The sequence below is a fragment of the Parasteatoda tepidariorum genome, chromosome 10, assembly GCF_982258835.1.
Source record: "Parasteatoda tepidariorum strain Cologne lab strain chromosome 10, Ptep-v5.0, whole genome shotgun sequence".
Taxonomy (NCBI): domain Eukaryota; kingdom Metazoa; phylum Arthropoda; class Arachnida; order Araneae; family Theridiidae; genus Parasteatoda; species Parasteatoda tepidariorum.
The window spans coordinates 26,301,644-26,320,076 of record NC_141764.1 but is presented as its reverse complement, the minus strand read 5'-3'; the positions used below and the strand labels follow the sequence as shown (position 1 = coordinate 26,320,076).

At 32.2% G+C, this 18,433-nt stretch overlaps 1 protein-coding gene across 1 annotated transcript; it reads left to right on the top strand.

Moving 5' to 3' along the window:
• The first annotated feature begins 11,785 nt into the window (after positions 1-11,785).
• On the top strand, positions 11,786-16,918 carry LOC107452058 (uncharacterized). Its single transcript, XM_016068349.4, has 2 exons — positions 11,786-12,805; positions 16,448-16,918. The coding sequence occupies exons 1-2, from the start codon at positions 12,057-12,059 to the stop codon at positions 16,851-16,853; spliced, it is 1,155 nt and encodes a 384-aa protein (XP_015923835.1). The 5' UTR covers positions 11,786-12,056; the 3' UTR covers positions 16,854-16,918.
• Positions 16,919-18,433: the final 1,515 nt, after the last annotated feature.

The window sequence follows — 18,433 nt, the reverse complement described above, 5'->3', positions numbered from 1 at the left end:
TGCTTAAACAGGCATACGTCAACAACAACAGGAAGAATCAAACCTTGCATGAGTGTTTGGAGTAAGGATAATTTAATACTGTCAAGAAGACTCATAAGGATCTTGTCTAATTGAAAAGCAACAAAAACTGAGAAGTAAGGGACTACTGCAAAGAAATAAAGAAATATACATCTTGAGTGTCGGAAATGCTCTCCAAGACACAGAGGCTTAAAGTGCGAGGCATAGATCTTCTTATCTACCACCTACCGAATTTTCGGGAGCAGAAATAGTTACAGAATCTCTATTTATAGCGAGTCCCGCAATAACTGATCGTTAAGACACTGTTCCCAGCAGATCACCGAAGTCGAGCATCACTATGCGCGGTATTGGTCCTCGTTAAACTGTTCTACCGTAAAGTGCTCAACTTCGCGTGCACGCCGTCGGGCTACCGAAGTGAGAGTGCTATCCTCTCTGCAGAGGATAAAAATTGTGATGGCATGTCTTCGGATCATCCTTAGGGATGTTTCCCAGAACGTCACCAATAGCAGCTCTAGTGCGACGTAATTGAACTAGAACAACAACTATTATTTATAGCATATTTAACCTCTCTGGTCAATAAGGGACCTCTCTGGCAGGAGTGGTAATGACCGTGAGACGCTCTATTGCTTGGACATATTGAGGTGGCAGATTCAAATCTCACCGCAATCGAGGACGAAATTTCGAGCTATCTTTCTGTGCATTTGAATTGTGCTGCCTGTTCTTCTGCATCACAAAGGCGATAAGTCAGCAAATGGTGTACTACTATTCACAAATGAATAAATTCAATGGGGCTCTCTGGCTATGAGGTATCGTCCACCAAACGCTGTGTGTAGCGTGGAGGTAGTGAGTTTGAATCCTGTTGTTTGCTCTTGGATGAATTTTCGTGCTGTTTCGTGCTGTTTTCGAGCTATCTATAATTATACTTGACAAAGCTAAGCCGGCATAGTCTGGTCGGCAGGGCACTGGTCCATGATCCATGTCCGAGAGTTCTTGGGTTCGAACCCCGCCGGCCGAACACTCCCGGTGTAGTAAAATGGTGATTGATGCACGTAAAATCTGTAGAGTGGCAAAGTCCTCCATGTTCCCGTAACAAATCAATACCTCTGGGGGTACTGGATTGGAGATCGATTGTTCTCTGATTCAGGTCAAAATTACGATCTGTGGATGAATAAATGGATGTATGAAAGGGTCTGCCCTATGAAGGGGTGCGACGAATGAGCGTGGCAGCAGTCGAATTTTTGGCCATAGATGGCGTCACTGGAAAACAAGAACGATCGCACCCCTCTGCCTGAACAGGCATACGAAACCAACCAACCAAATTGTTGTTGTTAATTTACGTCGCACTAGAGCTGCACAATGGGCTATTGGCGACGGTCTGGGAAACATCTCGGTGGATGATCTGAAGACATGCCATCACAATTTTGATCCTCTGTGGAGGGGATGGCACCCCCACTTCGGTAGCCCGACGACCTGCGCGCGAAATCGAGCACTGTACGGTAGCACAATTTAACGAGGACCAATATCGCACACCCTCGGTCCCAACGCAGTCTTATCCCCAACCAAATTGACAAAGCTTTATAAGTCTTAACTGAGCACAAAAGTTTGCAAATGCATTTTGTACCAATAAAGCAACTTAACTGAATGGTTGCTATAATTAAACTGTTGTTTCTATTGTTTAGAGTTGTACAGTGCGCAGAAGGGAAAAAACAAAACATGAACCGCTCTAAATATCGTTTGATAATTGGATCTTTACGTTCTATGATTCAATTTAGTGGGGGGGGGGGGTTCAATCTTAATGACTAGAGGGGGTAACCTCGAATATATGCTAATTAATAACAGCAGACAATATTTTAAGTTACGAAATCAGACAGAAAAATGCACTTTCTCGGAACAAACATACCCTGTTTTTCGATGGTTTCGGAGTTCTAACCAACAAGCTGAAATCTGGGAAATATGGTCCCAACAGGAGAGAGCTTCAAAGTTTAAATTTTAACATTTTAAATAAATAATTTCTTACATGTAATGTTTTTAAAATGAATGGAGACTTACCTTTTAATTTAGAGTGGTAATATTCTTTTAAGTTGCCCTTTAAATGTAAAGGGCTAAACTTTTCACTCATAATTAAATAAGTTTAATCTTTGAAAGCATTTTAATTTAGAATTCATTTGATCTTAAAACTAAATTTAATTTTAAAATTACTTACATTTTCTTTATTGTCTTGAATATCTTTGATATAGAATTGTATATTAATCAGAGTGTATGCACACAAAATATTTCAAATAGAAATGCTTCAATGCACTGTGGTAAAGTATGATGTTTGCACTAGCGCTAGATTATGATTGGTTTAAAATGGACCAGTAGAAGATAGGTCTCTTTTACAATACTTAATAGCATAATAATTGAAGGAACTGTTTCATTGTATGAGAATTTTTTTAATAAAATATATAATATAAATGATAATTTTTACACGAAATTTTAAATTCAAAATTAATTATATTTCCAAGGATAAAGATAATAAGAAATTTTCTGTGTGTACATAATAACAGGGCTACATCCCTGTTATCAGTGTTCGATTTAGCTTGAATAATGCAATTGTAAGCCATCATACTTTCTCAAACGGTTTATTTAAAGGTAGGTTGGAGGTTACAACAGTTCACATCCACACTCCACAAGGGAGGGGGGTGGACAAGATTTCTGACGATTCCGGAACTGCTTATCAGGACCACAACATGATGAAAAGGACACGCAAAAACTAGTGTTCCTGCGTTATATACCGACACAGATTGAGGTAAAAAGGCACAGTCTTGTAACCTTACGCATCACCGAAAATCATTTACTGCTTCCTAATATGGAAGCGAAAGAGGGAACGATTCTAAAAATAACTCCTCCTTTGAAATATAAATCTAATTACAATTCAATGGTATGTTTTCAGCCTTTAATTCCCAAAATGAAATATCTCTACGCTTACTCTTTGACAAAGACATTTTATGAAACCAAAAGAGTTTTAATTCTTTTATTAATGCGAAAGTATTTATAATTTTTGTATTACATGTAGTACTACGAATAACAGAGTCAGTCATGTATTTCCTTGAATGCTTTACTTTGGTGGAATGAAATCAATGGAATGAAATTTCAGAAATTAGATAGTAGTACATTATTTAAATTTAATCATATCATTACAATCATAAGATTTAAGCAATTTTTTATAATTTTTTTTTTTTTTTTTAACTTTTGATACTTCAGCTGTTTGCATACCATATAATTTTTCGATCATTACGAGTCACATTGTTTATTTTTTCAAGCTTTTCTCTTTCATTGAGTGTGCTCAAACTATTGACGGTAACCGACGGTAAAATTATTGACGGTATTGATTAATAAAACCGAACGTGATATTCAACACATGCTTTTCTAGAGATTAGCAAAATTTTGTAATATTACAATTTAAAATGGTTGAATTAGAATAGTGCCATTTAAAATGATTGAATTAAAATCTTGAATTCAATGAGATTGCTTAGAATATTGTAATTAAAAATGATTTATTTATCAAAAAGAGAAATGAAAACTACGTCACCCATAAACTGCTAACGCCATGCGGGTTAATAAGGTTATTTTAAATTAAAATGTTTGTAACCAATGATTTGTCATACCAATAGCTTTTTACTACAGCTATTGGTATGACAAATCATTTGCTATTGGTATGACGTAGTTGTAGTAAAAAGCTATTGGTATGCAGTAAACGCAGTGCTGTAATGAGCAGTTTACGAAAAAACTGTACACTGTAAAACACTTCGGATCAAATTACGGTAAGAAGTACCGGCCCTCAGGGTGCCATCACTTTTTACAGTAAAATCCATTTTTACATCAAAATTTTGCAAAACAAAAATATGATAGACCTTCATTTTTAAAGTAATATTCACTATAAAATCTCAAAATCAACTATAAATAAATAAATATTACTGTTAAAAATGCGGTATAAAATTGTACGGTAAAAATTTATTTCGGAAAATTTATTTATTAGGGGCTGCACTCAGGGTGCCCTTACTTTTTACCATAATTTGATCTGAAGTTTTTTACAGTGAACAATTAGAAGAAGACGAATTTGATATAAAAAGGCAAAATACTATATTAAATGAGATTACCATTAACCTTTTGACGTAACAAAATAATTGTGGTGGAAATAAAGAAAATAATAATAAAAAATACAAAGTAGTGAAAATATAATTTTTATTTTTATAACATAGATGTATGTCGATGTGGAAATAATAAACCTAATTTATTATTTTTTTAAACAGTGAAATATGAATAAAATGTCATTCTCCCTCACGGTATTAATGGCTAGTACTTAATTGTTATAACGGTAGCCTTTTAATTTTTTTTAATTTTTTTATTTCTGCACTTTCTTAATATTTCCTTCGTTGTTGCCGTCCTAGTTATATCGTTTCTATGTAATTTTCTACACTTCTGGGAGATAAAAGCGTTTTTTTATCCACTACTGCGTGTATCACTGCGAGAATAAATTTTAAGCGAGAATAGGATTTTCAATGCAATTGCGCTACTAAATTTTCTATATCACTATATCAGAGATATTTTATTTCATTTTATAACCGTCTCTGAACATCCGACCCAATTTTGGGTTTACGACTACTAATGTTCAATTCGGTAGGCTTGAAAATTTTGAACCAATCCAGAAGACAAGGAAACTCCTGGATCAGTAACCCCAAGGGTATGATTTGTTATGGGAACTATGGAGGACTTTGTGACTCGACAGATTTAACGTGCATCAATCACCATTTACACCACGGGGAGTCTGCTGCCGGTGGGGATCAAACGCCCGAACTCTTGGACATGGTACCCTATTAACAGCCCATAGGTGAGGTATTGTGAAATTTGATGATCAAAGCATTTTAAAGACTGCATTATTTAAGACTGAAAAAAGGTTTGCCTAACTTATTAAGCAGAATAAAGCTAACAAGGGAAACTAGGGAAGTGTGACTCGTCAATTTTGAAATAAACTAGTAGGATGTATGCCTTATGAAGAATAATTTTAGGGGGCAACATTCATTTCGGCCCATAGAGGGTCCTATGAGAGATAAAAAATAATTAAGTACGTAGAATTGGATTAATTGAAGTATGAGATAATTACAATAACTAATAGTCTGCATTGAGGTAATGAAATACCGATTTTTCTACATACTTAATTATTTTTTTATCTCTCATAGGACCGGACCCTCTATGGACCGAAACGAATGTTGCCCCCTAAAATTATTCCTCATAAGGCATACATCCCACTAGTTTATTTCAAAATTGGCGAGTCACACTTCCCTAGTTTCCCTTGTAAGAAGAATTTTCTTAAATTTAGTCCTTTTTATGATAAATGACAGTATAAACCACTTTTACTATACATATAACATAACGAATAAATAATACCCAAACCATTCAATAATATACGATGATGTAAAAATTTATAAATTACTTCAAAAATTATCAAAAATCTTATAAAATTCGACATATTTTGAGCCCTTTTAAATCGATACCCATTCCAGACATGAATGAGGAAAAAAATTGATTTGAAGCTGAAAATGTGCAGTTTAAGAAGAATGTAAAGTAAAGAAAAATGGAATTTAAAGGTAAAAAGACTAAACCAGAAAAAACAAGGTATTCGAAAAAGAATTAAAAAATTTGAACTATTAATTAAGTCATAATCTTATCATCCATAAACCTAATTGCTCATCATGAATCAGAAATAACTTAATTTGAAAAGGATTGTTGATAACGTCGATTTGAAGGATTAAAAACTATAAGAATTTAAAAACTTTATGCGGAATGCGTTGAATCGATATAAAATAAATATCCTAACATAATATTATGTATGTAGTATTTGGAAGGAGAAAATTCGATATAATTATTGTGGTGTTGTTTCTAATATCTACTTGAAACTTAACAGAGGTTATTAATAAAAAATAGACAGTGTTTTTTTTTTTTTTTTTTTTTTTTAATTTAAACTTTATTTAAGACTTACTTCATTTAGTAATAGTCATTATTTGAATTCTTTAATAATTATGCCAAAGATGTTTTGAATACATTTTCTCAATTATAGGTAAGTGTAAAGTGGAATTGGTAAGATTCAATTGTTAGCAGATGTATATGAATTCCTAGAAGAAAAAAAAAATAATGAGAAAGTCAGTACGCAGTGGAAACTTAACCGCAGTACGCTACTCTTTTGCTATCGCCTAAAATAGTTCAATTCGATTATTAACATATTAACAAAATGTTGTTACAAAAAATTATTTAAAATAATTATTTAAAATTTAATTTATTATATATTTTAAAAATAAATTTATCCTTCTTTTTTTAAAAAAAAAGTGTTGACTTTTAAGGAAGCATAAAACAAATGTGATTTACAGGCCAGATTGGGGGTTGATGAGCGGAGCGAAAGAGGTGTGAAGCTTCCTAGTTTAATAATAAAAAATAAACTCCTAATTCAGAATCAGTTATAGTTCGTTCACCAGGAAATGGCACTTGACTTCACCTTCTCGGATGAAGAGTTTATTTCAGTCACTTACTTCGCTTTATCATCTGCTATTATACCTTTCGTTTCCCTTCTTCTTCTTCGTCAGCACTACAGCCAAGTACAGGCCAAGGTTTTAGCTAATTAATTATATTGCAGCAAAATGTCTCAAAAAGGACAAAAAATTCACTCAAAGGAGATAAATATCATCAAATGTATGAAATGTTAAAAGATATATTTTTGGATTTTCAGGATTGTTCGCACCCTTCTCCCAAAAATAGCGAAATAGTATCGTCGGACATCACGTGATGAAGGCGGAGCCAAGTGTCAACTCCTGATGAACGAACTATAAATGCGTTAACACCGCATCCAATGCTTTGATAATTTAATAATAGATATAGCAAGGATTCTTTTACTTCATATTTTAAATGATAAACTTTAAATTTATGGGATATATGTAAATAAACTCAGTACGAGTGGGCAATGGTGGACTGCCATCAGTAATTGCTTCAATTATAATCCCTAATCCTAACTTCATGCCAATTGTGTTTCTAGCTCTTCTTATCAACATGTGAGGATACAATGTATAAAAATCAAGTACTATCTTCTACCTGGACAAAGACAATATATCAAGATAGGCTAAACAATTTTACAAAATTTGAGACGCTGAAATCAGGATTTGATTTACAACTAAAATTTCATATATTTACTGGAAGTATTACAGCTAAGTATAATGTATAGCACTCAATCTTTAATCAAAAAAACATCAGGATAGGGTATGACAAGCAAATATCCAGGGAAAAAAAACATCAGGGTAGAAAAAAACATCAGGGAAAAAAAAAACATCCGAGGAAAAAAAGCACCAGGGTAGGGTATGACAAGCAAATATATACCTGGCAGTGGAGCTTAATATTAAGAAAAACAATGTACGGTATACCGAGCAAATGTACGCCGAGCAACAGAACTTGGTTAAGGCATAAGATTTTACCATGGGGCTTTCAAATTAAACATGAATTTAAAAGCCTCTTGTCAACTAAGAAGGAACAATTCTTTATTTTCTTACTTTCAATTGATATTTGCAGAAATATTAGCGAAAAAATGGGGGAACATTAATCCGAATCCTCACCATCACACTCTTGCTTCAGGCGGACACTGATGGCGAGACCGCGATCTTATCAGAAAATGTTTTCCTACATGATTAAAGGTGTATAGGGATGGTCTCAAGGGTTGCTTTGAGCGCAGGGGCAGCAGTGCACTAGGATTTAAGAAAACCATTAGCGCAATCCTCTATGACATGTGCTAACATTATGTAAGCATGGTTTTGGCTATTTTTCTACTTCTCCGTTTATTACCGAACTTCAATGTGATCTCTTTTGTTCGACTCCCAATTACAGCTATTAAATATTACATTATTAAAACCGATTCATAAAATTCCGTTCGTTATTCATATAAACGCGATGTTGATTTAACACCGTTTAGAAATTACGATTTGAATTTGGTTCAGCGAAAAAATTATTTTAAATATTATTATTATTTTTTTAATGTTGCTACACAATAAAAGTAAAACATTTAGAAATCATTTTGAAAGAAGTGGGAGAATCTATTTGGGGGGGGGGGGGTGCACGATCCCCAAGATTCTAGTTCAAGGTGGTCGTGATTCTGAGTCAGAAAGTTAATCAAATATGTATTACTTCTTACTGATAACAAAAACTGAACGTTTCAGCATGACGTGGATATCGGCATGAAGTCTTGTACACATTCATTAGTTTAGAAATAGGCATTCAGGATGATTGTTAACTTCCGTAAAGTTATCAATCATACTTTTCTAGTTTGAGAACTGTATTAACTCGTTTTATGAAATATCAGTCCCCTTCTGTGGTTTATTTTCACGTTAAAACATTCTGTCTTTGCAGTTGCGTATTTTCATCGATGAATTATTATTTTAATGAATGCATGTATGTATATATAAACTTTTAAAAGAAATAAAGATGCGTCATTTAAATATGAAAAAGAATCTATTACGCTAAAAAAGAAATCTCTCTCTCTTTTTTTTTAATAAATACACGTGGAATTTTTGAGGCACGTAAGCTATAACGTCCGTTTTTAACGGACGAAAGAGGTTGTTATATCAAGCGTTGACAGTAGTTACACAATCAGCACATGTATATGTAAAAATTTTTTTGAAAAACAGGCTTTAGAAAAATACTTTTCATTATCAGTTTTAGACAAAAGAATACCTGTTATATTGTTATGGAGTTCGTAACACGTATTGAAATGCATTCTCGATTTAAAACAGTGCGCAATAGTAGTTAAAATAATTAACATTTGAAATGTATGTCTATTTTTAAAATCAACATTTATTTTTCAGTAAAACAATAGGTATACCAGCAACTCCGTTTTCAGCAAAATATTCTATAGAAAGGGTATAAGGAATAAAAGACCAAACTTTGCAGGATTTTAGTTAATTTTTCCATCATATATGGCCCTTTTATCTATTTTCTGACACTCTAATTGCAAATAAAATTATATTTTGATAACTTTTAATTATAAAAACCAGTCTAATAGTTAGTAAAAAATCTATTAGATTACTGGATATTATTTGAACCAAATTAATTAATTAAGTGGGGACGACTGTGTGTGTATACATTGCTGTTTTGAGTTTTTCGGACTAGGAAAGATGTTTTTAAGGATTGTTCATATTTATTTTCTGACCAAATTGGGTATTTTCGGAAAATTTGACACCTATACTGTAATACGTAATTACTTTCATATGCGTTACGATATTCAAAATATTAAACAAAACTCACGAAATGTCCCTACTTATTAGATTAAGGTATACGGTATTCTCAATCTTTGGGTCAAGGAAAGATGTTTTTAAGTACTCTTTATATTTTTTTTCCGAACAACTTGAGAATTTTCGGAAAATTTGACGCACATATTATAGTACGAAATTAGTTTCAAATTTGACACGTGATTCAAAAAATAAAAAAAATTCACGAAGTGTCCCTCCTTATTAGATTAATGTATATACTATTTTCAGTCTTTGGGTCAAGGAAAGATATTTTTAAATGTCGTCAATATTTAATTTTCCGACCAAATTGAGAATTTTCAAAAAATTTGACACATATATTATAGTACAAAATTACTTTCAAATGTGTCCCGATATTCAAAACATTTACGAAATGTCCCTTCTTATTTGATTAAAGCATATTCTGATCTAGATAATTCAGACTAGGAAAGATGTTTTTAAGGTGCGTTTATATTTATTGTCCGACCAAATTGAGTAATTTCGAAAAATTTGACACACATACTATAGTACGAAATTAGTGTCAAATGCGTTACGATATTCAAAAAATTAAAAAAAATTCACAAAGTGTCCCTTCTTATTTGATTAAGCATATCCTGATTTGAATAATTCAGACTAGGAAAGATGCTTTTAAGGATCGTTTATATTTATTTTCCGACCAAATTGAGAATTTTCGGAAAATTTAACTCACATATTATAGTACAAAATTAGTTTCAAATGTGTCCCGATATTCAAAAAATTTACGAAATGTCCCTTCTTATTTGATTAAGCATATTGTGATCTGTATAATTAAGACTAGGAAACATGTTTTTAAGGATCGTTTATATTTATTTTCCGACCAAATGAGGTAATTTCGAAAAATTTGACACACATGCTATAGTACGAAATTAGTTTCAAATGCGTTACGATATTCAAAAAACTAAAAAAAAATTCCCAAAGTGTCCCTTCTTATTTGATTAAGCTTATTCTGATCAGAATAATTCAGACTAGGAAAGATGTTTTTAAGGATCGTTTATATTTATTTTCCGACCAAATTGAGAATTTTCGGAAAATTTAACTCACATATTATAGTACAAAATTAGTTTCAAATGTGTCCCGATATTCAAAAAATTTACGAAATGTCCCTTCTTATTTGATTAAGCATATTGTGATCTGTATAATTCAGACTAGGAAAGATGTTTTTAAGAATCGTTTATATTTATTTTCCGACCAAATTGGGTAATTTCCAAAAATTTGACACTCATACTTATAGTACGAAATTAGTGTTAAATGCTTTACGATATTCAAGTGTTGAAATGATCAGAGACCGTCATTATTGTTGCGGATTGAATCTGAGATGGTCTTAAAATTAAAGCTTCATATGTATAGTATTTTTGTACCACTTTTTATGCTTTTATCATTAAAGACGAGATTGTTTCGCGCATATCTGCAGTGCTATTAGAAATGTTGATATTGAAAAAGTTTAACATATATTGAACAGAGGGTCCATACATAAATTTTACATTGATTTTTAAGTATCCTATCGATTTCCCTTTTTTTTTGTTTTAGAATATTTAGGATTCTTGGTAAAAGAATTTTTTGAATATTCATGAAATTAAATTTATTTTATGAAAAATATTTATGAAATTTGATCAAAGTGTTTTGAAAGTCTATTTACCTAAGTATTATTTGAAGAAAAAAAAATGGAATAAATCATATTTAGAATAATGGAGATTTGTTTTAAAATTTGTAATAATTTTCGTTGCTTTTTTTATTTGCTTATTTTATTTAAAATGATTTTATCCCACTAACCACTTTAAATTCAATAATCGAAGAATTTTTAAAATTGTAATCTGAGGTATCGTTCGCAAATTTATTTATCATTTATTTTAAATCAAAAATGCACTTGAAAACCTTTTTACACATTATTCAAAACATTTTCTGATTATGAAGTTAAACCCATTTCAACTTTTGACTGAGTATGAGATCTTGCTTTCGAAATAGTAAACAGAAATATAAGTCGTTTATTTTTATTTATATTATACTTTATTATTTATTACACTTTTGTATTCAAGTTGTATTGTTGTATTATCTTATTATCCTCCCCCTCCCCCCTCCCCCCCAAAAAAACTCATATCGATATTCTTACGAATAAAATTAGTTTTTTGCGTAAGCAATTTTCAGGCATGAATATATGTCTATAATTGATATTGTGATATCAATTAATTTCATACATAACACTCTTCAATAATTGTTTATTATTTTAGCTTAATTCAATTTTTTTTAAGTAACGTAACCAAACTCATTATTTTCGTCTTGGAAGAGTTGCACCCAATTCGTTGAATGGATGCAGCACATTCAACCAATCAGAGAGCGTCATTAAAGGAGGTAGACTGTAGTTCGCCGCTGAGGAAGTATGGGCGTGGCTTTCTGTGCCCTTAGACGCATTAAATCATCAGGCTCAAAAGAAAAATATCATATCTTTGATCTAATACTGCAGTACACGTGGAAATGAAGGTTTTCGGGAAATATTTGAGCTCTCTTATTCTGTAATCACCTGAGTTTATTCAGTTTGTACTGAGTAGTAAAATAAGTAAATTTGATTTTTTAAAAAAAAAATATATCTGATTTTATAGCCCGGAGAAAAAAATATAATTATAACGATCTAAGGTTTGATCTTTTAAATCAAGTTGATAACAATTTTAAGAAAATACTAATTTTTAAGAATATTAACTTATAATTATTATGACGAGTGTAACAAGTGTTGATTCTGATGATTTGTTGTTAGTGGTCAAAGCATTAGAGCAAAGACAGAACTTCGAAATGAAATGCTGGCACCAACATGAAGAAGATAGTGCATTCTTTGATGAAGAAGACGTCGCAATAGGATTATATGAAACTCACATCAACTGTCTAAATTTAATGTGTTTCGAAGTGACCATCACTGGGGAATTTAGAAGTGCCAGCGAGAACTCAGCAGCTGAGATGTTGGTGATAAAATTCAACGAAATGTCCTCCCCTAAAGCCTTGGCGTGGTGTGGTCGCCAACTAATTTACTTTCATGAAGAACATCAGTGTTCTCAGTATATGTCGTCTGCCTTAAAATTTTATTTGAAAGCTCATGAAATGGTGAAAAAAGCATACTTCCATGACAATTGTGTACTTAACAAGAGGGCTCTTCGATATTTCAGACTATCAAGCGAAAATAAAGTTCACCAGAGTGTCTTTGTGGAATGCCTTCGAGTGTTTTGTATGTCAAATGGATATTCCCCTTATGGAATCTTAGACGATGTACTCAGAATCGCACACGAAGCTAAAATCGATGTATTGAAGATTTGGGAAAGCGAGGTTGAAAAATCATCATTTAGATTTTTCTATTATTCCTTATTTGCGAAGATAGAGAACTTAGTCTCTTTGATTAAATACGGAAAAACAGAGGGTCTATCTGCGGAGAATTATGTATACCACAGATATTGGATGTCAGCTGTTAGTAGGTATGTAAATTATTTTCCATTATAACCTATTTGATTAATAAGACTGTTTATTTTTTCTCTCGTCATATGTTTTATTTTTTCGTCTCTGCTCTTTATTTATAAGACCGAATTTTTAGCATTTTCTTAACTTTATATAATCCATTGGATTGCCCACTCTGCTTCCACGTGGCTACTTGGACAGCAAAAACAAGTTTTCAAACTCTTTCTGAACTGAAAATTGACGTTGCAATTACAAATAAGGACGCTCAGACAGTCACTTCGCCCAAAATAAACAGACAGTTACTTCGAACTCCATTACAGATAATCGCTTGTTTATTTCTATTTACAAGGTGTTCCGTAATAACCGCTTTTAATATGTGTTTTTAGAAATCCAGTAAAAAATATAAATGTTTGAGGTCGGCAATAAATATATTCAAGAAACAACACTATCATAATAGAACTTAGCAAATTATTAATAAAACAGACGAAATGAAAAACATCGAATGAGCTCTGATTGAGCTGTCTTCATGTCTCAGCTCTGTGAATCATTGAAAGATCACATCACCGATACTGTTTCTCTATAACGATCATTGACAGCTCATTTCGCTGACATGATAATTTCGCAGACGCGATCATCTTGCCAACATGATCAATTCAATTTTAATTTGTACTTTCTTGCCAAATTTTCTTTATTAGTTGTTCAAGTTTCCTATTCCATAAAACATTCTAATTTTATTATTTTTTTTAAACATTTAAAGAACTTTATTTTGTGGCAATCATAAGCATGCTCTTAAATAACTCCCTTATTAAAAATTGGGTCATTGTTAAGCTCTGGGAAAGCAATTATTAAGCATTAGCAATATAAAGATATCCCGTGTTTGAAAAATAAAACACGTGTCATCTTTAACTCTTGTTTGATTTTTGATTTATAATTTTTTTTTGGGGGGGGGGGATTAATTCAAAGGTGTTTATTAAGAGTATAAGTTTGAAAAAAATTGAACAGTTTTTATTATTTAAAAATAAATATTTTTATGGAAATTAATTTTTTATCGATTAATTGGTGTTGTTGTCGGGAACACTTTATACGACTCTGCATGAGCCGTGATGGCTCAGGGGAAAGAACGTTCCCCTTCTAACGAGGTGAGCCGGGTTCGAATCCCAACGATGGTTGGTCGATGCCAATTCCGCATCCAGTTGGCACCGACCACTGTTCTGACGTAAAATATCCTTAGTGGTAGACAGATCATGGGTTAGAGTCACCTTGCCGCTAGGCTAATCGTAGGAGGTTTTGTGGTTTTCTTCTCTATGTAACGTAAATGCGGATTTGTTCCATAAAAAAGTCCTCCTCGAAGGCAAATTTCTCCCAATACTTGATCCAGGAGTTCCCTTGTCTTCTGGATTGAGCTCAAAATTAGAAGGCTGCAAAATTGAACATTAGTAATTGTAAACCCATGAAATTGATTTGGCTGCTCAACGACTGTTTCTGGTAGGGAAAAAATGCAATCGGCGCTCGATATAAGGACTCGTGCAGTCTAAGCCATCAGGTTCAAAAATCTAATAATAATAAATAAATTTAAATGCTATGACATGGAGTTGTGAGTATGCAAACTATTGTAAATATTTATTCATGACTACAGGACTTTGCAAACACATTGTTCTTCTGTTCTCCTCTTTCAAGGTTTTTAGTTCCTGTTCTAATCATATGGCCTTTTATCTTCAAAATAAACCATCTATTACAACTCTTCACAAAATGAGTGAATACTAAGCATTGATGAATTAATTGAACCCTTTTGAAAGAAGCATGCAGGCAACTCCTATTTCCACAGGAGGATGCAACACATTCTTCTAATTCTCAATAATGAAAAGTAATCATTGACCATAGACCAATTCTTATCTAGGACCCCACCTTGGTGGTCCTGTCACTCTTTCTTCATTCATTGATAATTTATGTTTCACGTCTATTGAGCTCTAATAGAGATAGTGGTAGTGGTTTGAATCATTTCCTGGAGATTATTGCTATCCAGTGATTCCAGCTCAGCGGAAAAGTGCTGAGAAATGTAAAATTCATCAATATCGATATGTTTAATTAATTTTCTTGAAATTTAAAATAAATAAAAAATAATAAATAAATTAAAATCAGGAAGAAAAAAAAACATTTCGATATAATGAAAGGCTTTTTTTTTTTTTAAATCGCAAATGCAGCGTTTTTTAAACCGATTTAATTGAAGGACCGATTAATTATTTTAGTTTTTTTTTATCACTCACTGGTAAAATTAGTAATTTATACTATTGGCATAATTTTCACGCATGCAAAATTGTGGCACCTAACATGATTCATGGAAACTTGCTTGTTTCTGAGTATTTATATACTCTCTATATTGAAAAATATTTTTTAAACCGATTTAATAGAAGGACCGATTAATTATTTTAGTTTTTTTTTAATCACTGACTGGTATAATTAGTAATTTATGTTATTGCATAATTTTCACACATGCAAAATTGTGGCACTTAACGCGATTCATGGACTCTTGTTTGTGAGTATTTATATACTCTCTATATTGAAAAATATTTTAAGAATGAGCCTATTCAATTATAGCTAAAGTGCGTATTAATTCTAATATGAATATTAAGTTCGCTATTCATCTGACAAAATAGGCGAAGTCAATTTATATAACCATGTGTAGTTAACGAAAGAATACAAGTAAATACGAAAAAAATAATAATAATATACATTCAAAAATAAAATATAATTTAAAATAACTGAGTTTAAAGTTATTGCTGTTTGCTGAAGACAAACATGTCAATTTTATGTGCCGTATCAAGTAAAGTAGGTCAGTGGTTAGGTGCTTCAATTCGGAAAAAAATTTTGGCAAAAGTTTTCTCTTGATCTGCGATAGTTCAGGAGGTAGAGCATTCGCCTTCCAATGAAGTAAATCGGGTTCAAATCCCGGCAATGATTGATCGATGCGAATCCGCATCTAGCTTGCACCGACCAGAATGCTGCCGTGGAATATCCTCAGTGGTAGATGGATCTCCGTAGCTTTGTAATTTTGAACCCAATCCAGAAGATAAGGGTACTCCTGGATCAAGTATTGAGATAAATTTTCTGATGGAACTAACGAATTTTTGCGTTACATAGAGAGGAAGACCACGAGAACTTCCCACGGTTATCCCGACGGCAAAGGGACTCTAACCCATAATCACTGAAGATATTTTACGACAGCACTGTGGTCAGTGCAAGACGGATGCGGATTCGTATCGACTATGCATTCGCAGAGATTCGTACCCGAGCCTTTGGCGGGTGATATCACTCGGCCAGGGAGGCCCCATACAAAGCATTGTTTGTAAGATATTTGTATAAAAAAAAGAAGAAAAAAAACTCAAAATGCACATTATCTTAGGTCACTTTTTTGACCTAGGAGTCAACACTCGTTCCCGATGAGGGAAAACTTCGCAGACATTATAAAATATTTGATAACTCGGTTAAAGCGGAAACTCGGATAATCGGAACACTACTGTATTATGAGAATTTTATTAGTTTTAGTATTTGTTTTCAATTCCTAGTCGTTTCAAACGCTACACATAACAAACCTGTTTTCTTTATTTTTTTTATAACATTTATTGTGCTGATATTTAGATGATATTTTTTATTTATATTGACAGGGTATCCGAAAGTATGGTGAATGTAACAGAACTCAACTCCAAGACAGTTAGATCACTGCAAATACTGTATTTGCACTTTTTCAATAGTCAGTCTCCATTTATGTCCTCGCGCGCATTAAAATTACTGTGGAATAGCATAACAGACCCTTTTCTAACTAAGGAAGAATTCTGCAGCAGCTTTGCGCCAACAAAAACTTCGGAGCAAACTTTATTGCAACTTGCATGGACTTGGTACGAAGAGCATGTGCTGGAAAATAGAACTTTAACGAAATCGCCAAGATCCCTTCTCCATCTCTCAAGGTTCTCAGTTCGTGAACAGATGGCTAAGTCTCTTCAGCTTCCAGCAGGCGTCGAAATGCTTCATGTCCCAAAAGTAGTAAAGAGATATATTCTTCTGGAATGCTAAAACATTTCTGTACGTAAATGTATAATAAACAATTCTATTAAATAAAAATGACATATCACCCTGAACAGCTTTTGATTTACTGAGCAGATTCCTACCCACCCTTATGAAAAAATCGAGGTATAAATGAGGTATAAACGAGGTATATTTTAAAGGTATAAAGGAGGTTGTTGTTTAAATACGTCGTAAAGGTTGAAAAGGGTGCAAATGAATACTCAAAATCAACCTCAAATATACCTTAAATATACCTCCAGAGGTATATATGTTTCAGCCTGAAGTATATTTTTTTACACTTGTGGAAGTATTTATTCAACAACCTAAGGTGTGTCATTTTACACTTCAGGTTATTATAAATCAACCACAGGTGTATTTTGTTCGACTTCAGGTAATTATTTTTCAACCTCAGGTATCTAATTTTATGCTTGTAGAGGTAGATATTTTTCAACCTATGGTGTGTCATTTTACACTTCAGCTTATTATAAATCTACCTCAGGTGTATTTTGTTCGACACCAGGTAATTGTTTTTCAACCTCAGGTATATAATTTTATGCTTGTAGAGGTATATATTTATCAACCTGTGGTGTGTCGTTTTACACTTCTGATTGTTATAAATCAACCTCAAATGTATTTTGTTCTACCTCAGGTAATTATTCTTCAACCTCAGGTATATAATTTTATGCTTGTAGAGGTATATATTTTTCAACCTAAGGTGGGCCATTTTACACTTCTGGTTGTTATAAATCAACCTGAAGTGTATTTTCAACAATTGGAAAGGTTATTTTTAATTAGCGTCATGTGTTCCATGTTCTACCTTAAGTTATTATTTCGTAACCTCAAGTATATATTTTTGTATTTTTAGAAATATTAATTTATCAACCAAAGATGTTTTTTTAGCACTTACGAAGGTGAGGTGTTATACGAATCACCTAGTTTATTAATTTTTAGACTCACTATATAAAAAATATAATATATATATAAAGATATTATATATATTATATGAAGAATAATGTACATTACATTTTTTTCACTAGTAGAGATCATTTATCAACCTGAAATTTTTAATATTAAACCTTCGGCAGTAATTGCTTCTTTTGTTAAGCTATAAAAGAAAGTTTCAAATGCATAATTCTTCTATACTTTTAATAGATTGATTTAAATCATCTTAAAATAACACTTATCCAAATTCTACAGTTAGTAAAAATTATTTATGGGAACTCATACTCGTATTTTTAGAAGATAGTTGTCTAAGGTGCTTGAATTTTTAAAGCTATAAAACTACAAATTTAAATAATTAGTCAGCTGAAATTCAAAGTACTTTTATTTAAAACTAAAATTTCACTTTTTTTACAAACCAACAAAATTATTTTAAATACTGTTTCCGTCTACATGTTGAAACTTGTAATTATTGGAACCTAAAAGGAAAAAAAATATAAATTAGTAAGAAAGTCATATTTACAATAATAGTGGCAGGTCTTAAAATATTAGAAAGTACTTTTTTTATCATTTAAATTAACTGGATAAAATTAATTTTCCTTTTCAGATAAATATCTTCTGCCATTTCTATTCAATCCTCGTAGCTAAAA

What these genes read in the sequence shown, in the direction of transcription:
- LOC107452058 (XM_016068349.4), top strand. Translation starts at nt 12,057, where the DNA reads ATGACGAGTGTAACAAGTGTTGATTCTGATGATTTGTTGTTAGTGGTC. An exon ending in TGGATGTCAGCTGTTAGTAG is followed by an intron (nt 12,806 to 16,447) that starts GTATGTAAATTA and finishes TTATATTGACAG; the next exon opens with GGTATCCGAAAGTATGGTGA.